Genomic DNA, 25,503 nt, shown 5'->3' with positions numbered 1-25,503 from the left:
TGCTGATCAAAAAAATAAAAATTCTTTGCGGTGAGCAAGTAAAATTGTGTAAAGTTGTGTTAGAGAGCACTCTTGGAGGTACCTTATTTGAGGTGAGATGGAAAACTGCCGCTCTAAGCGTTTTGGGACATGAAAGAACCCATGGCGCTCTAGGAATGGGTACCAGGGGATGGATCACTTGATTACCTCTTCTGTTCATTCCCTTTGTGGCACCTGCATTGGCCACTGTCGGAAGACAGGAGACTGGGCTAGATGGACTTTGGTCTTACCCAGCGTGGCCGTTCTTATGTTCTATAATGTTACAACCCCAATGTCTTTGCTAAATTCCAGTTTGGAAAACTGTTCTGCTTTCCTAGATCCACCTGCACTTTCTGTGGGTGGTTTGTAGTCGTCTTTTTCTCTTTTAGCTTTGTATAGTGTTGCTTTGCAGGTTGTTTGCTGTGGAGCCAGGTAAAGTGATCAGTATATAAACACTTATGTATTTAAACGGCTTTAGTCCCTTTTAGGGTTTCTTGTTTTGCTCCATTCCTCTGGTGGTTTTCAAAAATCCAAAATGAAGCTAATCTTGCAGCCCACGCATAAGAAAATCAAATTTCCTGCTGATCCGAGGTGTCTGCTGGATGTAGAAGTACTGAGTCATGAAACTGGAGCTATTGAAAACTTGGATAAAATTAAACATGCACTTCCAAGGTATCTCAGTTTTCCTGTTCCACTTTTTTGTTTGTTTTGGTGTTGCCCTTTAACTGGGGGGGGGCGGTTGTTATGCATTATTATATTTTGCTCAGGGTTTATAGTGTGCTCTGTTCTGAACAAAGCTGGGATTGATAAGGCCCCATCTGGCCATCTAAATAGACAAGCAATACAGGTCAGTGACTCTGCATGCAGTAGCCATGAGAAGCATTAGTTTTATGTTTTTTGTTTTGTTTTAATATACTAAATACCGCTTTCTTTGCTGGATTAACACTGATCGATTTGGGGACTATCTCTGTCTTCTGGGGTGATTTGAGTCAAGGTGATGCGGTCACTGGGTTCACACATTTGTCCTTGTGAGGGCTGTGAGACAGGTTTGAAATGAACACACACTTTGTAAATAGATTTATTTCTCTTGAAATGTATAATAGTGTCTGTTTCTCAGGAATTGTGTTCTGGGTATTTTTTTTTTATTACACAAAATGAGCACTAGAATTTCCCAACTGATGTGCTATGCGGGGATGTCTTTAAAGTTTGACAGGCATGTTGAATCCTTTTAGATTAAAGGATACCAAGCCTTGAAGGGTGGGATTTTTTTTAAAGAGGCTAAGAAATACTATACATGTATTTTGTATAGTGCCTCCATACGTACTGTATCCCAAAACACTTCTCATAGTTTTTAATAATAGTTACAAAGTGCCATAATAAATGATATTTGTAGTATTCAGTATCTCATTGCATTATTTTATCCTCTCAGAAGTATATTAGGCACTTCACAGAAGATGAGACACATTCCCTGCCCTAACGAGTTTACTCTCAAAATTTTAGATATGATACAATAAGCAAGGGTGCCAAACAGAAGGAGCTGGATGAGGGTTACCGCCTGAGCATATGGCAGTGACTTCCTCAAGGATGTCGTAGTAAATATTATTCTCCTATGGTTGGCACCACAATAGAAGTGTGTTTTTTAGCAAGGGTTTCACAGAGGAGGGGGTAGTGACATGGCAGAGCAGTGTGTGGAGGGCACTCTGAGCTCAATCCTGCAAGCTGCCAGGCACACTGGTCCCAAGCCAACCAAGAACTTAAGCACATACTTAACTTAAACATCTGAGTAGTCCCCTCACATGCTTAAAGTTAAGACTTCAGTGAGACCATTCGCACACTAAAGTGAACCATGTCCTTAAAAAGAAAAGGAGTACTTGTGGCACCTTAGAGATTAACAAATTTATTTGAGCATCAGCTTTCGTGAGCTATAGCTCACTTCATCGGATGCATTCAGTGGAAAATACAGTGGGGAGATTTATATACATAGAGAACATGAAACAATGGATGTTACCATACACACTGTAACAAGTTTCAGAGTAGCAGCCAGAGAGTGATTACTTAAGGTGAGCTATTACCAGCAGCAGAGCGGGGGCGGGGGGGTGGAGGGGAACCTTTTGTAGTGATAATCAAGGTGGGCCATTTCCAGCAGTTGACAAGAACATCTGAGGAACAGTGGGGGGTGGAGGGGGGGGGAATAAACATGGGGAAATAGTTTTACTTGGTGTAATGACACATCAACTCCCATTCTTAATTCAAGCCTAAGTTTTTCGTAGGAGTGGGTGGGTGAGATTCTGTGGCCTGCGCTGTGCAGGAGGTCGGACTAGATCAGAATGGAGTGAGCTGTAGCTCACGAAAGCTTATGCTCTAATAAATTTGTTAGTCTCTAAGGTGCCACAAGTCCTCCTTTTTCTTTTTGCGAATACAGACTAACACGGCTGCTACTCTGAAACTTCTGACCTTAGTATCTATGAATCTATAATTGTATCCAGTTTGCAAATTAATTCCAATTCAGCAGTCTCTCATTGGAGTCTGTTTTTGAAGTTTTTTTTGTTGAAGAATTGCCACTCTTAGGTCTGTAATCGAGTGACTGACCGAAGAGATTGAAGTGTTCTCCAACTGGTTTTTGAATGTTATAATTCTTGATGTCCGATTTGTGTCCATTTATTCTTTTATGTCGAGACTGTCCAGTTTGACCAATGTACGTGGCAGAGGGGCATTGCTGACACATGATGGCATATATCACATTGGTAGATGTGCAGGTGAACGAGCCTCTGATGGTATGGCTGATGTGATTAGAGCCTATGATGGTGTCCCCTGAATAGATATGTGGACACAGTTGGCAACAGGCTTTGTTGTAAGGATAGGTTCCTGGGTTAATGGTTCTGTTGTGTGGTTTGTGGTTGCTGGTAAGTATTTGCTTCAGGTTAGGGGGCTGTCTGTAAGCAAGGACTGGCCTGTCTCCCAAGATCTGTGAGAGTGATGGGTCGTCCTTCAGGATAGGTTGTAGATCCTTGATGATGCGTTGGAGAGGTTTTAGTTGGGGGCTGAAGGTGATGGCTAGTGGCGTTCTGCTGTTCTCTCTGTTGGGCCTGTCCTGTAATAGGTGACTTCTGAGTACTCTTCTGGCTCTGTCAATCTGTTTCTTCACTTCAGCAGCTGGGTATTGTAGTTGTAAGAATGCTTGATAGAGATCTTGTAGGTGTCTGTCTCTGTCTGAGGGGTTGGAGCAAATGCAGTTGTATCGTCGAGCTTGGCTGTAGACAATAGATCGTGTGGTGTGGTCTGGATGAAAGCTGGAGACATGTAGGTAGGAATAGCGGTCTTAAGTACTTAAGGTGTTAATACTGTTCTTAAGTGCTTTGCTGGCTCAGGTCCAGAGTGCTCCATGCCTCTCAGGATCGAGCCCACCACACGTAGTTGGCAGCATGCAGAAAGACATGGACACACTTAGGGGGACAAGTGGATGAAGCAGGTCATGAAGGATGGCATCGCTGGAGCAGCAGAGGGGATGGGATGAAACGTGTGACTGGATGAGTAGGTGGGGTGGAATTATGTAGGCGACACAAATATAAATATGATGCTGTGGATGCTTGACGAATCAGCCAATAGTCAGAGGACAGGAACGTTGTGGGGGGATCGGAGAAAGCTCTGTTACGTACTCTTCATCCATGATTTGTAACCTTTATGAGTAGGTAGGTGGACTCAAGCATGGTTGTATGTATCCTTGAAACATGATGTAGGTAGCTTGTACCTCTTGCTAATTGTGATTCACCAGCACCCACTTCCGTACGTGTACATTCTGAGGATAACTGTGCTGAAGTCGGCATGGGAAGACGAGGAAACGCTGCATGCACAGATTGTGATCTGTAGTCCTTATTTGTCGTCGTATTTGTAGTCCTTATTTGCACGTTTTCCAAGTGCAGCAATAAGTGAAAAATACACACGCGTTCACATGTTTGAACAAGCCAGATGACGTCCGGTCTGAATAGCTGAAGTACAAAAAAACAAAGATCTGAATCATCTGAAAGGAAGAAAAACACTTTTGGGTCCCATGTTCTGCTAACTTGGAAAGGACTGAACTGATTCTCTTACCAGATGCAGGGAGAAAAGAACATATATTAAAAAATCACTTATTGAACTGAAAAATGGAAATTCAGCACAAAGGGTCCTTTTTCCTCCCCCCACCCCCGGAAAGTTCCAAGAGCTATGTGCCCATGATAGAATGACGGAGCCTTCTCATCTAGAGCTAGTTCATGGTCACAACAGTATTTTTGAAGTGCCTGTCCATAGACACTTCTTATGCCACCTTCCACTCTATTAACAGCAGTACCTAGAGACCACAGTCAACATTGCAGGGCTATTGTTTTAGGCCCCTCCTTCCCCCCAAGGAGACTGTCTGTGCCCCTAAGAGACTAGAGTCTAAATAAACAAAACAGATAAGAATCATCCCTGTTTTACTGGTGGGGAACTGAGAGCCAGAAAGCCAGGTTTTTAAAGGCACTTAGAGCCCTGATCCACCAAGGTATTCTGACTTCTAACTTGCATTGATTTCATTTGATTTCAATGGCCCTTTGGTGCCTCAATACCTAAAGGCGCAGAGAGGTGTCTAGTGGGATCAGTGGGAGTTAGGAGCTTTGGATGCTTTTGAAAATCCCACTAGGCACCCAAATGCCTTTCAAAATCTAACCCAGAGAGTTTAAGGATGGGGCTTTCCAAATCCTCAGTGTTTGTCTACCTCCTGCATAGATTAATCATGTTGATTCAGATATAATTTGCCTATTGTTTTTGCTCCTTTTCTCCCTACTTCTGCCTGATTGTCAGATCCTTGGGCCACCCTTCTTGAATGTCTGGGAAGAGCCAGCATGTACTAGGTGCTACCATACAGAAACATCATCATCATTGGGGTGGGGAGGGAATGATATTCTCTCTCTGTGAAATATACCTGATCTAAACATTGCAAACCATTCCAGCTGCTAGTGTATCTCTAATTGCTGGTCAGCTAGCTTCTTTCACTCTTGCGATGGGATGCCTGCAACAGATCAATATTAAATCTGATTTAAAATGTTCCCCTTTGCCAGCTGACGAGGAACACCAGCGAAATGTGGCAGCCGCAGTGGCCAGGCCTCGGCCTCACACCGATGAGCGTGGAGAAGGGATGCCCAGACGCCGGAGAACCATGGGCAGCAGGATGCTGGCCCAGAGGAGAGCGCAACAGGCAGAAGATGGGATGGAAGGTAATTTCTGATTCAGCTCTTCTTTTAAAAACTGATTGGGCTAGCCGATGAGCTTGGTTCGGGTTAGGAACGAGGTAAGTGTTCCCAGAATGTCCCAGCCAGCTGCACTGACTGGAGACTGCATAGTTCGAAGCTGACCTGACTTAATGTCCTAATAATCTGAAGGTAAATTTACACACGACTTCCTCCAGTGTGTTAGATCTCATATCACTAAAGGTAATTTGCCCATCACTGAAATGCAGCCGCTTCTGTGATGGATTGTGGCAGCCGTTCTGTGCCAGTGACACTGTTTCTAGGATGAAGAATACTGTTTGTTTGTTTGTTTGTTTTTTTTCCCCCAGTTTGAAACTACAAGGGGAAATTTAGGAGGAAGGCAGAACATAGGTAACCAGGTTAGAATGTGGCCCCTTCACCAGGCTAACAGCTCAAGCCGATGAAAAGTGCCAAGGAATCGTAGGGTACAAACAGAATTGGTACCTTGGCGTTTATACCCTGCCTCAGCAGCACAAAGCATTGGTTTAGTGCTATTTTAGGGGAAAGAACACCACATACTAAACCACCAGCTCCACTTCCTGCAGCATCTGGGTTTTCCTTAGTGGGCTTCTGTCCCAATACTGATCAGAGCAGACCCTGCTTAGTTTGAGATTGGAACACTGTGTGGTGTGGTTGTATGTCAGTGTGGACAGCGTCCCATAATTTTTTTTTTTGCATCTCGAGTTAGTAACCACATTATCTTAGTGTGGTTATGGTCAGGAAAGTGCCTATAAGTTGCACCTTTTTATTCCCTGTAAATGCTATTTGCTGACTTTTCTAGCCAAACTACCTTTTTGTCACTCCACACCCATTAGCTCTGCAGAGCCAGTATAGCTGTGGGTGAATGAGTTGGATGCTTCTCCGGCTTGCAACATCAACAGCATTGTTCACTGAGTTACGAACCAGAAGGACACTGCTGGTGTCGAGCAGGCTTGACTCTCAGATCCTAGGTTGAGTTTGGAGGGCTCCTATCCAAGTGCTGGTCAGGGCAGACCCTGCTTTGCTTGAGATTGCAGCACTGTCTGATATAGTATCATATTGGGTGGAAAGGGAATCTTGTCATTGATAAACAGAGCATGATTGATCAGCAGTCAGTAAGACATAATAAACATGGCACGGCATGATACTTTGTCTTGGAGAAAATCACACTTTACCAGCTTTTATTTTCCTACTGTTTTTAGTAGATGTTTGCATTTGCTTTGGCAGGTAAATGTGCCATCAAAGCTAATTATATTTAATCATGTCACACGTGGGAGATTGACAGGGCCTGAACTTTGCTGTTTCTTTTGATGCGCTGGCACACTTGAAAGACACTGAAATCTAAAAGTCTTTTGATGTCTGAAGCCTGGGCCACTCAGACTTTCTCCTGAGGAGCCAAATGTGAAGCTATCAAAGCACAGCTGCTTATGTTAGTTTGCACTTTAGCAGTGGAAGAATAAATGTCATCAGCCCATATAAATTCTTTTGTGGTTCAGTGCACACAAAGGCAAGTGACTTAGCCCTTATATAAAGTTGTTTAAATTAACATCTGTTTACTTGTTTCTTTAGTCTATATCAAATTAAGACAACTCCTTTTTTACCTTGGTGTCCCTTTTCTCACCTCTATCTTGTGCTGCTGGTACATTCTCGAGTACATGAGCACAGTGCTAATGCCTCGTGGAGAGAGCACAGGCACTGAAAATCGTACAGTGGCTGGACTTGCAACCACTTTTTGTGGACTTGCTGCTCTCTTCTGCGGGCTGCCTTTAGATCAGTTACAGGGCTGTAATTCAGGCATCCATGATTTCAGTTGATGTGTGCTTAAAATAACCTGCTCTCTGTCTGTTTTCTATTTTGGACTTGTATTATGGATCAGATGCTCTGGTCTGGCTGAGCTGAGCTTTGTGCACAGAGCACCTTCTCAGTCCCTGGTCCTGGAGCTGGTTCTGTGCTGGCCTGGTTCCTGACACAGACTTAAAGCAGACCTAAAACTAATCTACACCAGCTGCCAAAGTTCCCTTTCTCCCTAAGTACTCCCTTATGTTGAGAGCTGAGAACGCTTTGACATAGGAGTTGCTGCAGTCACCAGAGGATCCCCCTATGCCGGGTGATCCTTCTGGGGGAATATCTGCTTTGTCCTAGAAGACTGGTACGAAGCAACCCTAGCAGACCTGAGATTTGGGCCTTGTGTAATCTTTGTTCAGACCCTGGATGTAGGTGGTGGAGATTTTTTTCCATTTTACAATTAAAGTTCCTTGCTAGAATAAGACCCCTTCAAGGGAAGAAGGGTGACCCTGTATTTTTGCTGACTCTACTGCGTTAAAGATTAATTCAGAAGGTACCTTTTGTGATCGTCTGGTGTGACCTCCCGTATAACACAGGCTATGGAACTTTCCTGAAATAACTCTTGTTGGAGCTAGAGAATTCTATTATTATTATTATTATTATTATTATTTATTATTTTTAAAGATAATCTTGATTTAAAAATTGCCAATGGCATGAGTCCACCATGACCCTTGGTAAATCCTTCCAATAATTGATTACCATCACTGTTAAAAATGTGCACCTTATTTCCAGGGTAGCTTCACCAGCCATTGTATCTTGTTATATCTTTCTCTTCTAGATGGGAAGAGCTCATTATCTAATATCTGTTCATCAGATAGGTACTTATGGACTGTAATCAAGTCTCCCCATAACCTTCTCTTTGTTAAACTAAAGAGATTGAGCTCCCTGGAGTCTCACTATAAGGCATGTTTTCTAATAATTTAATTATTCTTGTGGCTCTTCTCTGAACCTTCTCCAATTTACAGTATGCTGCTGGGAACAGGATTCTTGTTCATAGCATCTAGTTGTCATTGCTTGATTCTTGTGTCCAGCCTGTTGAATTTGTATTTTAATCTCTATAGGTGCTTATAACAAGCTATTAAAATAAGTTAGATGAAGGCTTAATTTTATTTACTGAACCAGATATCCAGATGTAGAGGGTGTGCCGGGGAGGAATAGTTAATAGAAAGAGAGATGGAAAATGATTATTTGGGGGGGGTAAAATACCCACCCTTAGCAAGTAGAGCTAAATCAAGTTGAAATCTTTTTGTGGTTGCTTCTTCCTGCAGTTGGGGTGGGGCAAGACATCTAAATAACTTGCAGATTGGCGCACAAAACAGGGCTGAAATGCCTAACGCCAACGGTTTCCCCACAAAGCCTTGACCCCCGATGTGTAGGAAGGCTCCTTATTCAGGGGTTCCGTGTGGGCTGTGGCAGGTCATGCAGACAGGCCTGTTAGCCAAGTGTCCCATGTGGGCTCCACCTGCTGAGTAAAATTGTCAGTGGTTAGCTGACTACTTAAAGAAGGTCATCCTTTCTGAGACTAACCGGGTCTATTAATAACCTGCTCCGATCAAAATGGTGGGACAGACTTCTGACAGAGTGATTCTCAAAATGAGTAAACCCAGTGAGATATTTTCTAAGCTTATTTCTAAATTGGCTCAGAAAATAGTCTTGGACTGGCAGGTGTTGAACATCCAGACCACGGTAGTGGTGGTGCTGCTGCTATTAATACTAGTTGCATATATCTATATGGGGCTGGACAAAAAGATGACAAAGTTTGTGCTTTTGGGGGCTTTCTTTAAGTTAGGCATAACTCAGCAAGATGGGCAATTGTTGGGGACCTTCTGGGGGCTGGCATTACAACGGTGAAGATAATGAATACATGTATTGTTAGGTACTGAATGCTCCATGTTTGTGTTTAAAATATAGATAAGTTGGGAGCGGGGTAGAGTAGAGAGGAAGGATGACCCAGTGGTTAGGGCACTAGCTTAGGGCTTGGGAGACCTGGGTTCAGTTCCATGCTCCACCACAGACCACCTGTGTGAATTTGGGCCCGTCACTGAGCCTTTCTGAGCCTTAGAAAGAGCAAGGGAGGAATTTCAAGTAAGAATGTGTGTTTGCAAGGCTCAGGGTTTGCATGTGAGAGTGAGTTTGCATGGCTCAGGAACGGCATTAGCTGAAACCAGCTTTGAAATCTCTTTAGTTGGTTCAGGTGGAGGTGGCCTTTGCTGGCTCTGACTTTCACTGATTCACCAAAGGTTTGAGCTCATATATCTCTGGTGGAGCCTGTTTGTTTTTAGAGTTTAATGGTTCTGCTGAAAGCTTTTATTCAGACATCAGATTGAGTGGCAGCCCTGCATTTAAGCTCGGTCTGCAAGCCCAGAGTAGTGGCTTGTTGCCACTAAAATGCTAATAATTTTGTTAGTCTCTAAGGATGCCACAAGTATTCCTTTTCTTTTAGCAGTGAAGTAGTTAACTTTTTGGGCGCTGTAATTTTCTTCAGCAAGTTCAGAAAAGAATCTAGCCTCCTATGGGTTTACTCAAATCTTCTCAGGCCTTGATTCCTAGTAAAATGACCCAGATCCCCCAAGAATGCACATAAAACCATACAGCACCTTGTACAATGGGGCTGGGCCCTATGAATGTTACGGCAATAAGATAATTCTTATCGTTTATGCCACAGGACCCTCTGTTTATCTGGAGAATAATGGCTACTGCTTGTTAATTGTAAAACAGTCACCTCAAATGAGATCAGAGCCCCATTTTGTTAGATGCTCTGCAAAGTGTAATGAAGGAGGCTCCCTTCCCCAAAGAGATGATAATCTAAACAGACAAGCCAGGTAAGGGTGGGAAGGAAAACAGGCACAGAGAGGTGAAATGACTTTTCCAGGGTTCACAGCAGGCCAGTGGCAGAGGTCTCCTTAATCTCACTCCAGTACCCTAGCCCCCAAACCATGGAAAACATCAGCATTTTGGGAGCTATGGATTCATCTCTCTGTGCTACTGTTTGTATGTCTGCAGACTCGGGAAGACAAAACTCAGTTTGCATTGGGTCACATCAGGAAGATTATCCTTGTGCCCCTCTACCTGTAATCAAATCAGCATAAATCAGTAGAGCCCCCAGAGAAATGTTGGCACAGCAAGGTGTGCCACTGAGCACCAGGACAATCTAGCTTTTAAAATATAAGGATGTAAAAATCCCAAATTAAACATAGCCGATTAAAACTTAATAGTTGACATTCAGTTCCTTTACTTACCTCCTGAAAGCTGGAGCTCAGCATGGTATGCTTCCCCCAGAAAGTATCAAATGCCTAAAGCTTGCTGTCAAGTATCAGGGGTAGCCGTGTTAGTCTGTATCCACAAAAACAACAGGGAGTCCAGTGGCACCTTAAAGACTAACAGATTTATTTGGGCATAAGCTTTTGTGGGTAAAAAAACCCACTTCTTCAGCTTGCTGGACGGTTTAGCTGCTTAGTTGTCAACTGCTGCCAGAAGCACATAGAAACTGCAACTTGGGCCCTTATAGGGCTTTTTCTGTTTGTTTAAATCAGTTTGCTTTTTAAAATGCACAGGACTGATTTGTGTAGCACAGTGTTTCCAAAACTTTTTTGGCCACGGAACACTTTTTAGCCTATTACGGAACACTTATAATATTATTTTGTAGTCATCTGGTTTTCAAATAAAAATTGCATTATTTATTCTCAAATATATTTTATTTTATAAAACAAAGCAAAAATACAAATTTAAAACAACTTGAACTAACAATTTCTAACTGGAAAGCGCCTATAAAGTAGTACAAAAATCAAGTGCAAGAGTCAAAATTAAAAACAGTGTTCTACTTTAGAAAAACTATTTTTATAGATACACAAACACCAAACAAATTAGATTTTTACTAGGAAAATCTATTTTTATAAGCAGAAATACAAATTTGGATTTAATAGTATTGGTGTTTCTGCTTTTTTCTATCACAAATTCATTTAATATTAGGAATAATGCTGGAAAGTTGAATCCTCATGTCAGGCGCAGCATCAAGTCTATTCCTATATTTGATTTTTGTTGCAGTATAATACGAAAATCTCGTCTTGCACAAATAAGTTGTAGCAAAAGGAAGGAGCACTCGAACTGCACGTTTAGCCACATTAGGGTGCTTTTCTATTTAGGCTGCCCCAAAAATTATTCAGCGGAAGATCCTTTAAACTTTTGTTTCCAATCAGAATCAGAAATTAAGTCAATTAGGCTTTCATAATCGTGCGCAGTAAAGCCAACTGGTTTGTCTGTAATTACAAACAGCTTTCGAACCCAAGCATTATCATCAGTAGTTGTAGGAAAATATTCTAACAAAGAGGCCTGCAAGTCATGAAAGTGCTGTAAAATGGTACTGGAAACTTCTTCATGGACTGTAGAATTTATTTCAGACAGAAATTCATGTAGTGTAGGAAAGCAGTTGAAGTTATTCTGTTCTACAGAAGATGCCCAGAATTCCAGTTTCTTTTTTAATAACACAATTTTATCCATTGTAGTAAAAATGGTCACATTCTTTCCTTGCAGCGACAGATTAATTTCATTTAATTTTGCAAAAATGTCTGCAAGGTACGCAAGTCTCATTAGCCATGAGGAATTTGTCAGACAGTCATTAAATTTTCATCCTGAATTATCTGAAGTGAAGAACACCAGTAGTTCACTACGAAGCTCAAAAAGCTTCACAAGCACTTTTCCTCTGGATAGCCACCTCACTTCCATATGTAAAAGAAGCGTTTTGTGCTGACTACCCATTTCCTCGTACAAAATTTTAAATAACGTGGATTGAAGTGGTCGAAATTTGACAAAATTGATCATTTGTGCTCGATAAAGCAATACAATTTTCAAATATGCTGGTATTTTTTTACTGCAAGTGTTTGTATGTGTAGAACACAATGGCTCTTAGTGCTTTCTGGTGCCACACTTATGATTCACGTTACAGCTCCCTTCAACTTCCCGATCATTGCCCGAGCACTGTCAGTACATACATCAATACGTTTTTCCCAACTAATTTCATGCTTTCTGATAAAATTGTTGATGCAGTTGACTATTTCTTCTCCAGTCGTGTAGCTTTGCAGAGATTCACATAAGAGCAGGTCCTCTTCAGTAATATTATTAAATCTATATCGGACAAATACTAGTAGCTACAGCAAGTCCTGAAACGTCAGTGGACTCATCTAGCTGCAATGAACACTCATGGCAATTTTTCAGTCAGCAAACTAGCTCTTTTTCTATGTCATCGGCAAGATCTTTAATACGGCGTGCAACAGTATTATTTGACAACTGTACAGCATCAGTTTTTTTTTTACCAGACTGCTCACTCAACATGCATGTTACAATATCTTTCACGCAAGGCTTGATAAGCGTTTCTCCAATACTGTGAGCTTCTCCAGCAAGCGCTATACAGTAACTTGCTCGATAAGATGCCTCTGTTGCACTTTCGTTGTCTGTTTTAGCAATTTTAATCATCCAAAGTTTACAATTTCCAAGTGAGTCACGCTGCCTCTTGAAAAATCTTATATCTTTGTCTTTGTATTCAGCATGCTTAGTTTCCAAATGCCTACGAAGTTTAGCAGGAGCTAATGAACTGTTCGCTAATATTTTGTTGCACACAACGCACTGCACATCGGGAACATCTCTATTTCCAACACACGTAAAACCAAAAGACAAATAACTTTCATCATACCTTCGTTTTGGTCTTTTAACACCTGCTGCTTCTTGTTTTTTTATATACTTTGGTGGAAATTCTTTCACCTTGGATAACTCACTAGTACCAAGAGATTTTGTGGCAACAAAAGACTGCGATTGTTCATCCTCATTTTGAAGTGTCACAATATTTTTCTCGTTTATTTCGGCCACAGTTGGAGTACCAGAAGAACTTGCCTTTTGTTTCAAAGTTCCTTCTTTTAGCCACAAATCCATGGTGATTAGGTTTAGTAACAATATTTAGAAATACTGATTTTTGTCAAATTTTGTTTGTCACAAATATTTGTATTTCGAGTGAAGCTAGTTTAGTTGTGCTTATCGCACACACAGTAAAGACCCACTGGTTTGAACGTGTTGAGTGAATATGTTATGTTCAACATGGCGGTTTGAGCATTGGTTTGCTAAACCCAGGGTTGTGAGTTCAATCCTTGAGGGGGCCATTTAGGGATCTGGGGCAAAAATTGGGGATTGGTCCTGCTTTGAGCAGGGGGTTGGACTAGATGATCTCCTGAGGTCCCTTCCAACCCTGATAGTCTATGATTCTATGGCGAAAGAGAATGGTATGTACATACTGCTGCAGTTCTCAGCCTCGAGCAGAAGGGGTACGACGTCACTAACTGAAACGTGTCTGAAAGAGGTAGACGTCAACATGCTTGCGTGCCGCGTTCTCTTTACGCCATGATATTCAATACGAGATCTATCAATAACCGGAAAAAGTTTTATGTTAAATTATAGTCATTCAAAAATTTTTGTAAACTATGCTTCAAATATGCCAAATTTAAAATTAAAAAAAAAATTTAAAGACTCTTGTTTTTAATTACGATTCTTTCACGGAACAGCTATTCACATCATGTGGAACACAATTTGGGAAATGCTGGTGTAGCATTTAAATCTGCAGCTGTTCATAATTTTGACATCTGAAACAGTGCCTATTTAAATTCACCTTAATAATTCTATGTTTTGAATGTATTTTAAATCCTATCTTTTTTTTTTTTTTTTGTAATGCCCATTAAATAGTGGATCCTATGTACACCTTTTTGGGATAACTGAATTTATTCTAAGGTGGTAAATTGGGAAGTTGTGCGCTATTTTACTTGAAGGTCAACCTGCCGTGAATCACTGACCACTTTTAAATCAAGATTGGATGTTTTTCTAAAAGATCTGTGCTAGGAATTATTTGGGGACAGTTCTTTGGCCTGTGTAATGCAGGAGGTCAGACTAGATGACTATTGACTATGATCCCTTCTGGCCTAGAAATCTATCAGTCTGCCTGACTACTAACTAATAAATACTTCTGTCTTATTCGCAAGAGTGCCATGCATCCACAGATACCTAACTACATTGTTCGATAAACGTTAATGATGCCTCACAAACTCCTGTAAGGCAGGAACTGTTAGAGCTCTATTAATGGATGCAGTCATTGGACTGCGCTTCTAGTTTAAGCGAAATAAAACACCGTAAAACCTCTTCAGTGCACAATTAAACTTTGTGCTGTGCTTTCCATAACTAACATATTCTTCATTAGAGAAGCACCTGTAAATAGTATACGTTTTGACCTGGATTTGTTGTCAGGCTGCATTTTTATAGCAATCTAGATTTCCTTTACATCAGTAAACAACGTGACATGGTTTAGCACTGGCCATCTTTGTCCTTGAGACATTTCAAGCCCAGACATGAGTGAAGGAGGTAAGTGTGTGTGGTTTCTCAGTTATGCCATATGCGCTTGTTTGGAAAAGGAATTTCAAGTGGTTCGACTCCTTCTCAAAGGAGCCTATGCCCTTTACATACTGCACTTGGCTGTCATCAGCATAGGCTGGTTTTGTGGCTGCAGATTAATAGGCCAGCATCTTGTTTGGGTCCTAAAATGGTTCACTGATAAATCTTAATTTAAAAAAAAAAAAAAGCGGCTTGCATAACTGTCATGTTAGTCATCTTATTGCCCATGCTTTTCCATATGGTGGATTGATTTGTCCCCGTCAGTGACCATGTGTAACAAAGATTCCTGTGTAATCAGGGTTGGATGGATTTCTGAAGCCAATATCTTAGTTGCTTCATGAGTTCATTATCATTTGTACTACAGTTTTTTCTGGGACCCCCAGTCATGGATCAGGGTCCCATTGTGCTAGGCACTACAGTTACATAACAAAAATATGGCCCCCCTACCTGAAGAACTGATAGTCTGTCAGTGGTTCTCAAACTTTTGTACTGGTGACCCCTTTCACATAGCAAGCCTCTGAGTGGTTTGGGTTGGAAGGGACCTCAGGAGGTCATCTAATCCAACCCCCTGCTCAAAGCAGGACCAATCCCCAACTAAATCAAAATTAAAAACACTTTAAAATATATTTAACATCATTATAAATGCTGGAGGCAAAGCTGGGTTTGGGGTGGAGGCTGACAGCTCATGCCTCCTGAGGGTCCTGACCCCCAGTTTGAGAACCCCTGGTCTAAGTAGTCAGAACTGAAGCTTGGGGCTGGATTCTGCTTCAGGATTCACCAATATAAAACAGTTATTTCAGTGGACTTACCACTTACATTAGAGGAACAGAGCAGAATTTGGTCCCTGATCTGCAAATCCAAAGCCCAACAGCAAAAAACGGTTGTTAGAGGAATACAAAGAAGTGCTGGTGAGTCTCTCACTAAGTGCATCTGAATGCTGATGAATGTATTACTAAAAGGTTATTTGAAAAGGGGGCATATCTACAGTGCGTGTAGATTAAATGCAAAAAAAACCAAACCCCAAACCAAAAATTTTCGAGAAACAGTCTTAAAATTTTGCCTGTACATCTGGGGAAGCTCAAAAATGTGTGACTCGTACATCAGCAATAACCTCTGTCCCCCTTGCACACAAACACCTTTATCATCTGTTGCTGTTCATGCCTGAATAGGTGCACTGTGATTAAGCTGTAGTGCTGTGGTGGTAATAACTATGTGTGAAATCTCAAACGCGATGCTGCATTGAACATCTATTCTACCACTTTAATAATTAAGGCTGTAACTCGGCAAAGTACTTCAGCATGTACTTAAGTCCTATTAAGCACATACTTGGGCACGGTGTTAACTTGAAGCGCTTTGCTGAATCTTGGGGCCCAACAAAAATGTCTAAAGAGAGACGTGCATTTCTAGCAACTGCACATTCAAGGAAATGTGCTGATGTCTTGAGGAAGTGGGTCTTGTGGGATCCCATCAGTCACTACATTCTGGGGGGAGGAAAATGCTAATGGTCGGAGGTCAGGGACTTATTTTTGTCAGTCCCCGACAAGTGTTTAAACAGCATCTTCTCTGTCATAATCACTAAACTACTAACATTAACATGGAAAGCATACTCACAATTAACAATTTTTTATATACTTTACCTCAATACTACTATCCCTCTAGACTCCAAATGAGAATTTCAATTAGACTTCTTAACCAGGATAAAAATTTACTCTCTTGCTAGACTGAGAGCCAAACACGGGTACAAATATCTCGTATGCAGACAAGCCCTGAGGAGCCAGTAAGATATTTAGATCTGACGACACTATGCAAGCCTTTTAGGGCAGGGACTGTGTTTTCTTATTTGCTTCTGGAAAGCACCAGCCACGCATGTGGTGACTCCTAGAGAATTGTGAACCAGAATGGTGTAATTCCATCCAGGACGTCTGATGATGCGTTGCTGACTTTGATATTGCCACGTGATCCAGAGTCAAATTATTTTCACACTTGGCAGCAGCTTCTGAAATGTTATTATCTAAAATGTGAGTGGGCCTTGTGCTTTCTGTGCATGTGTGGGGGAGGGAGGGGGAACCCTTCTGAACATCTGGCTAGTATGATTTCACTCTTACTGAAACCTGGGCTGAGAAGTCTGCCTCGCGTTTATTTCCTTCCAGAGCGAGTGAACAGTGGTATAGTTTGAGAACAATTTACAGAAAACAAATTTAGTAGAGAACGCATTTACTTTCAGTAGTCTGTCTATAGTAGTATGTGTTTCAGTTTGTGAAACAGGCTGTGTCTAACATGCCTCGGGATACATATTCAAAACCTAATCCTATCAAAGAAGAAGGCCACCCAAACGTCTCCTCTGGCAAATGCCTGAGTAAGTCTGGGCCTTGCCTCATGCCCTAAAGGTCAGCAGACTTCGGCTCTGTCAGACCAGGAAGTAAATTCCATGGGGGAAAAGGGTCCCTTATTGAAAACACGCTGCAATCAAAATCTTTCACATTTCAGTGTAGTGACTGTCGTATCGCCAATTCAAAGCATTCAAAAACCTTGAGTTGGGCCCCAAAAGTTATGATTATATATCGAATCTCATGGGCTTTTTTTTTTTTTTTTTAAGTTGGAAGTGTTCTGGGTTCTGAGCCATCAGGATGCACTTGACTTATGTTTTGGGGGGTGGATTTTCCCCCACAACCATGTAGGCTAGAAACTTTTTAAAATGAAAACTGAGATGACTCTGGCAACTTGGGCTTTGTTTAAAAATAAATAAATAAAATTAAATTATATATATATTAAAGCAAATGTTGAAAGACTGGAAACAAAATTACAAGAGTTGAGAACACTCTGACTCAAGCAGCCCAGCTGAACTCAGAGTTTTGCAGATCAAAGTCAACGCCTTGAATAATCGTATCGGGGATGTGCATAATACTTCACATATAAGTAGGGTCATGAGGTCCCTCTCACAAGGATTTTGCAGTCCAGGACTCCAGTCCTGCAGTTCATTTATGTCATGTAGAGTCCCAATGAATCTCTCTTTGAGCATAGGGATCAGTCTACTCTACTGGTGTTGCAAGATTGGGGCCCAAGTTAGGCAGGTGAATGAGTAATAAGACCAAACATGTGGGACGTGAAGAAACAAGGGGACAGAATATATGCTGGGGAGGGAGTATGCTCTTTCGAACACTGCTGCTCATTGATCGCTTGATCAGCATATGTTTAGGTGAGCAAAAACGCATACACGTTTGCGCATTAAATTATCATGTTCCACAATTGCAGAAATTGGATTTGCAAATGGCCAGTTTTGTTGTAGCAAGCCATTTCTTGTGCAATTCTGTGACTGTGCATGCAGGCTATTAAAGATCAAGCCTCTGATATGCATTATATTCCTTGGAGGGTTTTATATTTTTTTTTTAAAGGACAGACATGGGGGATGGTAGACAGCATCACAGTGTAGAATTGTTGCACTAGGCTTGAAGGTAACAGGAAAACAAAATCCCTACAGCTGGATGTTAAATTGTAAAAGTAGGTGTGTGTGATACATGACTTTGTTCCTATGTAATGAAAATTACGTTAAACGGTGGAAAGCAGGAAATGATAAACAGCCTTTCTTCAAAGGATCCAGTAAAGTTTACCTCTGACTTCACCATACATGTGCCTGCCTTGTAAATCTATTCTGTGGTTTGGCAGCCTCTTGTGAATGTCTTTTTTTTTTTTTTTCCTTCCCCCCCCCCCCCCCCCAATGAATCTTGTCAGAGCTTTGGCTGTCTTCTCATCTGCAGCTCATCTCTCTTCAGAAGCAGGGAATCCAATTTCCTGAGACCTCTAAAATGTTCTTTTTCCCTTTCTAATGCAATGTTGCAGAGGAAGATGATGGAGACGAGGCTGCAGAATTTCAGTCATCTGGGAAAATCGGAGCAAAGAAACAGAGGAAACTAGAAGAGAAACAAGCCAGAAAAGCCAAGAGAGAGGTGAGTGTTTCCTGCCAAGTCTAAAGCACAAAGCAAAGGGCCGATGATAGCTGACCTAAAGGAGGCAGGAGTTGTTCTTTGGTCACAACAGCTGGGAGGTTTATCGGGGGGGGAACCCGCTTTGTCTCAGAAACACCCCACACACGTACAAATCTGGACAAGCAGCTGACGGTTGTGATTGTGTAACACCGACAGACCATGGTTGTCAGTGGGTGGGATCGAACTGGGGACTTCTGAGCTTAGTGCATCAGCCTCCACCGCATGAGCTAAAAGCTGCTGTAGTAGCAGCTGTGGAATGTCTGTGCATTGCTCCATGCTCACCTGTAGGGGGAGGTTCCCCTTCCTATTTCAACCACTGTGCCGGTTCTCCATGCACAGCCTTGTCCACTTGTTCCTTGGGGATTGGATGAGAATTTGGTGACATAGGTAAGCTGTGTCCTTGCAAAGCCCGTTGAAGTGCGTGGGAGCTGAGCATTCAGTCCTTAGGCCAGAATTCAGCAGAGAGCAAACAAAAAGCCTAGAAACCAGACATCTCTTTGCTATGAATATTCATCCGTTTCCTAAATTCTAGCTCTGCATATTAAATTACCATTTGAATACTCTGGATTTTTCAGTTACACTTATTTAACTGCTGCAAGTCCAGAGGTAACTAATCGGCAACAGCAAACCCTCCTAAAGCCCATTAGTATATGACTCAAGTTTTTATACGTTAATTTCTTTTTCCTGTTCTACTTTACTGGCCTGCAATCTCTGTAACCTGGAGTATGGTTTGCAAAAGCTTGATGTAATTGCAACAGACTTTTGCATAACAGAGAAGATGCTCGCCACAGCACAGAGTGAACAAAGTAATAATAAGAGCATTAAACAAGTCTGTTGGGCTGAAATTGACCTCTGCACAGGTCAACACAAAGCCACTCAAATCCCACATAAGCCCTGCTTTAAGAAATAAAGTGGTGCCTAGATCTTACACACAGGGATTAAATTTACCTTGGCTGACTGTGGTGATAAGTGCTAAAGGTAGCATATATCATAACAAATACTGCATGATTATATATAGTCTTCCATTACGATCCTCTCTTCACTTGCACATAACTTTAACCATTTTTGGTTTTAACTTTCTAAGCTTGATCTTTTATGAAAAGTTTGAGCAAAATCAATTAAGTTACTTTGGAGTTAGATCACTGGTTTTCAACCAGTGGTCCACATACCGCCGGGGGTCCGCAGACTAAGATTTCCAAAGGGGTCTGCACCTCCATTTGAAAATTTTTAGGGGTCCACAAATGAAAAAAGAGTGAAAACCACTGAGTTAAATAAAGGGTGTGGGAGGGCAGAGGAGAGATCCTTCGTTCCATTTTCAAACAAGCTGATTTTCTCCCCCCCCCCCCCCCAGCTCAAAACCCCTGACACTTAAAGCTGAAATGTTCCACGTGGCACATTCTCAGTGAGGATGAGTCTCCTGGCTATTTAATTTAAAAAACACAAATTAGATCAAGAATTTTCTGGAATGGGGAGAAAGGGGAAATAATAAAGAAATCAATATAAAGATATTTTAAGCAATAGTCTAAATCATCCATTATGAATTGAAACAATTTGTGTGTATTGGATATAGTGGCTGGTTATTTTGGGGGGAGGGAGTGGCTGTGGATCTTGTGTTTTTAAGTTAAATTTAATCTTCCTAATAGTAAGATTTCCATTCTTTTTCTAGGAGAGCAATTTTTCCATTTTTAACTGTACAGTAATTTAAATGTGCTTTCATTGTATGAATCACTTCTTTAAAGGATGCCATTCAGATTAATAAGAACAAAATTCAAGGTACCGTATAAAACTAAAGATTTTACATTTGCAAAGTTTTTTGTTTTTTGGTTTTTTTTTTTTTTTAGATTTAAAGTGAAGGGAAAAGTCAGTGGCTTTATCAGAGTATTCAATAGCAAAGCTACAAAAACAAGCTAATTCATGCATTCAGTGGAGGTGAAAACTTCGACAAGAAAACTGATATTTTAAATCTCCATAGGGATAATTTATAAACTGAGTGGAAAAATTTGAAACAAACGGAAAACCCTGATGATGGTGACAAACGAGAATAGCTTCTCTTTTAAAAATCAGTTGTGTATTTCTGGACACAGGAGTCCAGGAAATTGATGAGAGATAACTGATGCTCGTAAATTATGAAACCAAAGGTTGAGAGAGAATAATGTATTGCCTTTTTTTTTTTTTTAAGGCTGAAGAAGCAGAGCGTGAGGAACGGAAAAAACTCGAGTCAAAGAGAGAGGAGGAAAGGCGGAAAGAAGAGGAGAGAATACGCCTTGAAGAAGAAAGACAGGTGGGATTTGACTGAGTTTGCAGTTAGAAATTCTAAAGCAAATTTTGCCCTTTGTTACATCTTTAGTACAAAGAGGGCTGTATGCAACCTTGAACTGAGCTGAAACCCCTGCTGGTGTTAGGTACTCTCAGACAAGCCTGTGACTTTCTTTGGGTTATTATTTGTATTATGATAGTGTCTAGAGGTCCCAACCAAGATCAGGGCCCTGTTGTGTTAAATAGACGACAGACACAGTCCTTACTCTCACAAGCTTGCCTTCGAAGTAGACAAGACAGACAAAGGGGAAGTGACTAAGCCCGGAGGTCACACCGCCGGTCAGTGGTTAAAACTCTCATCTTCTGATTCCCAGTCCAGTTGGCTGTCCATTACTCCACACCGGCTCCTTTTGTGTGATAACTTTGCCATTAAAGAGTTGTTTGATCATTTGCTGTGATAGTGAATGTTGACTTAGACAGCCGCCCAAGGGACCAACAGGAAACTGCTTGGCCATGAGGGAGCATACTTAATGAAAGACGTCCTATGAACTTATAATGGGAACTTTGGTGAGGTACTCCAGATTGGTCTCTTAGGGGAGGGGGCTGGTTATCAGAAAGGGTTTTTAGTCCAGCGTTCACTGTAACTTTAAATCCATGTCGTGTAGGGAGTGATAGACTCACCAAAGCTGGCGTGCTGGACTGCAGCAGTGCCTCCTGGGGCATTGCGGTGTGAATACTTTATTTTGGAAATCTTTAAAAATGAATATTTGTGTGTGTGTAGCAAAAGAGATTAGAAAAAGCAGATACTGAGCATACATCAAAGTCTCTGTTAAAGCCTCCCTTCAGCTAGGAGGCTGGAAGGCAGGCAGCTCTTCCGAGGCTTCTCTGAGCAGAAAGGACCACTCTGGTGACAGCTAGTGGCTAAGAACAAGCTTCATATTCTCTTGGGCACTTGAGCAAGCTGTACAGAGGCTTTAGGGCACGTATCTGGGGTGAGTCACTGTTGGATGTCATGCAGCATCATGCGTTGCATTCGCACCTACCAAAGGGGCCAGAATACCCTCTGAATTAATCAACTGGCATACAGGAACGAGGATAATGATTTGTCTGCCTGCTTGCAGTAAGCCAGTTTATTTTAGTTGCTCAAAATCGGGATTGTGTATGTTGATATCAGAAAAGACGAGTCACTTTGCCTTTTAACATGCTGGATGGAATGCACAGAACATAGAGTGTAGGAAGTCTTTTAAAAGTGTTCGTTTCCTTATGTAAAGTTTGGGAAAACAAACAGAGGACTCCTAAAATGCTCTCATTTTTCTGCAGAAACAAAATGTTTTCGCTCTGGTTATCCATTGACAAATTCCTTCCTCTCTTCTGAGCTACTCTAATATGCCGGTACATCAGTGGAACGCTTCTGGGCTGCTAGTTTTTTATGAATGATGAGAGCATCAGCTAGAGTTATTGTAGCAGGGATTAAGAAAGCAAAAAACCAAGTGTTTGGAAGGGGATATAAACGCTTGTATTTCAGGGAATAACAACCTCTAACTCCTGGGGTTCAGGAAGAAACATTCTCAGTGAGCAGGATATTCAGTAACCACCCACTCCACAGTTTCTTGCACCTTCCTTGGAAACAGGTGATATTGGTCACTGAGAGAGATATGCTGTGTCTAGTCCAGTGTCACTGGTCTGAGTCAAACAACACCTTCTGATTTCAAAATCTGTCTACAAACGCAACCACCACAGCAGATAGATTTCTTACCAGAAAGGCAGTTTGCCCGGTAAGTTCAAGCTGTCTGAGAACAAGCTTCCTTCATGAGGGCAGACGTGGTGGCAAAGGGTATATTGCAAAGTGATGTTTTTCTGTGGCTTCCTTCGCTCCCAATGGCAATGCCTTTAACTGGTATTAGCATGAAAGCTGCTTAATAGAGTCCAGCCAGTGTTGAGGAGCTGAGTGGTAGGTACATGTGGAACTTTACACAATGGTCTCTTCATAGAGACTTTGCCACATTAAAAGGAAAAGACCAAAGCAGTCTTTGCAAAATTCTACTCACCCAAAGTGAGTTATTTTATTATGGTTGAGTGAATCAGATACCATTTTTATTCTTTTTTTCATTGCCATTGTTCATGGTTAAGTGAGAGGGAAAATATTTTTGTGTCTGGGCTGATGTGTTTTTGGTGGCAGCTTTGCCAGGCTTGGGGAAAAGAAGATGAATAAAGACACTCAGGCTCCTGAAAATCCCAGTCTAAACAGAACTACTATGGTTTTAGTTGTGTATTATTTAGAACAGTATCTTAGTGGATCCTTTCAGCGCTTTCCTTCAATAGTTTTGTAACTAGGCTGGTGCGTCAAGGGTATTCTATCACCTTATGAAACTCTCACACAGTTTTTAAGTAAATGCATTCCATTTCATATGAAAGGGTACAGGAGCCAAATAACCACCAAGTGCTCCGGATTCCTCCCCAAAGCAAGCTACTCTGGCCATATGTAGCCCATGAGTTGAGTTGGACATCTGTTATAATAACTTCTCTTCCCATCTGACTCTTCTCTGAATCTTTAACAGGAAGTGGGACTATTCTAGCGCCCCACCTTTTTACCCAAGAGCTAGATTTGTTCATCAAAAGCTCCTGCTCCAGTCAGGGAACAGAGTAGCATTTACAGGGAGGATCACAGTAACAGGAATTTAACCTGTTAGTATAGGAGAGTTAAGACGCTAGCTGGCTCCCTCAGCAGCCTGAGGAATTATCACCCACACCAAGCTAGTCTTCGGTTCTTGGTTCTGTGCTCCACTTATTGTCCAAATGGCCACAGACTCTCAAAAAGCAAACAAAACCCCCAGCTGGGTCTTTCTACCCAGCCGTGATGCCCAGGGCTTACCACCTGGAGTCTTCCTCCCTCAGGGTCTGCTGCGGAAGGCTGTCCCTTCCTGCAGTCCCCCCTCAAGGGAGCCGCTTGCTAGCCTTTATAGTCACCGACTCCCTTCACAGCTGAATCTGATAACTGACCAAGCCAGGCTGGCCCTTAAAGGGGCAAGTCCACCCTTTTACAGAGAAAATAAAAGGGGTTAAAAATTGGGTGACTGTATACCCAAGTGCACATATTGTGCTAACAAAGAGCGGAGTTCCATGCACAACACTGTAGCTTTCAGGTTCTTTTACAGACTTGGCCTATGACATCAAAGGTCAAAATATTAACCTGTTTGACCCCTTTATCTTTCGCAAGGGCCACGGCAAGATGATGCTGTTTGCAGACTGCCTAAGCTAGAATGTGCCATTCGTACTTTCCTTTTATTTAAAAAAAGGAGGAAAAAACCCTTAAACTATTGTTTACCGGAAACTTAATGTCTGGAACCAATTCTTGTGGGCAGCACACACACACTGTTCCTAGCCACCTACATCAATTAGAAAATGGAAAGGCCAAATTACTAAAGGTTTATGCAACCAGAGATTGATTAGTCATGAATTTAAAAAGGAAGAGAGGGCAGTTATGGAGCTTTATATCTCCAGCTGTACGTTCTGTTTGAGGCAGGTGATCTTGGTACTGACTCTTTTGTTGCAGAATCATAATCCCACAAAGCAGTGAATTCAGAATTAAAAGTTTAGCTAGAAATTGTACCGAGTCTTCCTGGTGTCCTGATCCTTGCCTCAGATCCATCCAGTTACTCCTGCCATTCAAGGTAGCTCAGCCATCTGCCCCTGTGTTTTTCTTCTCATCGATTTCAGGGAAGATGTTTAGGAGCAGTGATGAAGGCAAGGAGCAGAGTCATGGATGTGAAAGGGCGGGGATGGGTATTTTGTACATAGTGTTAATAACTGTTTCATGTATAAATTCTAACATATGAACCCACTGTTTTTTCACATGGACACTGTCCATTCCGTAGGAGCACCATGATTTATACATGCAAGAGAAGTTATTCTCCAAAGTAATTAACAAACGAGCAGTAAAACTCAGTGAGCTAGCTGAGTTACCCTTCAAATGTCTTCCTTTTGTACGTGTCTTGTAGAGAGCTACCAAAAGAAATTTCCTTTCCATAAGAGTTGACGTTCACTTCCTGTAGGGGATTCTGTTCTTTTGGCCTGCCTAGAGAAATTAGTTACACCCGAAACGAACAGCTGGATTCTCTCCAGTGATCCAGACAGTTTGATGGCCCAGGAAAGTTTGCCAAAAGTTAGGGTGATTCCTGATTGGGTTACTGTAGTTACAATTTACAAAATTCAATAACTGGATTTACTTGGTTATAGACGTCCTTCAAAGTATTCACTTGTAATCTTATCTTGTCTATTAACGCACTACTCTGAGTGGTTTGAGACAGGCACTTTAATGAAAATTGAGAATCTTAAAGACAAGTGAAATCCCAGAATCACTCTGGTTTACCTTTTGTAGGCGGATGGATAAATGCCGTCCATTCCTTCTGGGTAACTTTTCGCAGCATTTCAGAAAGCTTAGCTGTAAACGGAAACTGCTCTTTAATAGGAGTCATGGGCACTAAAATCTCAAACTTTGTGAGAAAATGAGCTCACTGGTGCTATTTTTAATGTAATTATATATATAAAAATAAAATGTGGCTGCCCCTTGGCTGCAGTGTTGCAAACTAGAGAATATATTTTTAAATTTTATAAGTTTCCTTTCCAGTGTTCTGATGACCTGATTGGCTGCATCTGTGAAGGAGCTCCTTTATGATTGGTATTGGCTTTAGCGGTGCCTTACCCTGGGGATTTCCCTTTTGCTCTTGGAGTTTTTT

The 25,503-nt window shown here is 41.6% G+C and overlaps 1 protein-coding gene across 2 annotated transcripts in view; it reads left to right on the top strand.

The window, feature by feature from the left end:
- Positions 1-25,503, top strand: part of DDRGK1 (DDRGK domain containing 1) — a 48,937-nt gene that overhangs the window by 5,625 nt on the left and 17,809 nt on the right. For both annotated transcript variants that reach the window (XM_038399778.2, XM_043512772.1), the window contains exons 2-4: positions 5,094-5,249; positions 18,366-18,472; positions 20,691-20,792. In XM_038399778.2, coding sequence (XP_038255706.1) covers positions 5,094-5,249; positions 18,366-18,472; positions 20,691-20,792 — 365 coding nt within the window. The remainder of the gene's footprint in view (positions 1-5,093; positions 5,250-18,365; positions 18,473-20,690; positions 20,793-25,503) is intronic.

The sequence above is a fragment of the Dermochelys coriacea genome, chromosome 4, assembly GCF_009764565.3.
Source record: "Dermochelys coriacea isolate rDerCor1 chromosome 4, rDerCor1.pri.v4, whole genome shotgun sequence".
Lineage (NCBI taxonomy): Eukaryota > Metazoa > Chordata > Testudines > Dermochelyidae > Dermochelys > Dermochelys coriacea.
This window is presented reverse-complemented; position numbering and strand designations above follow the sequence as displayed.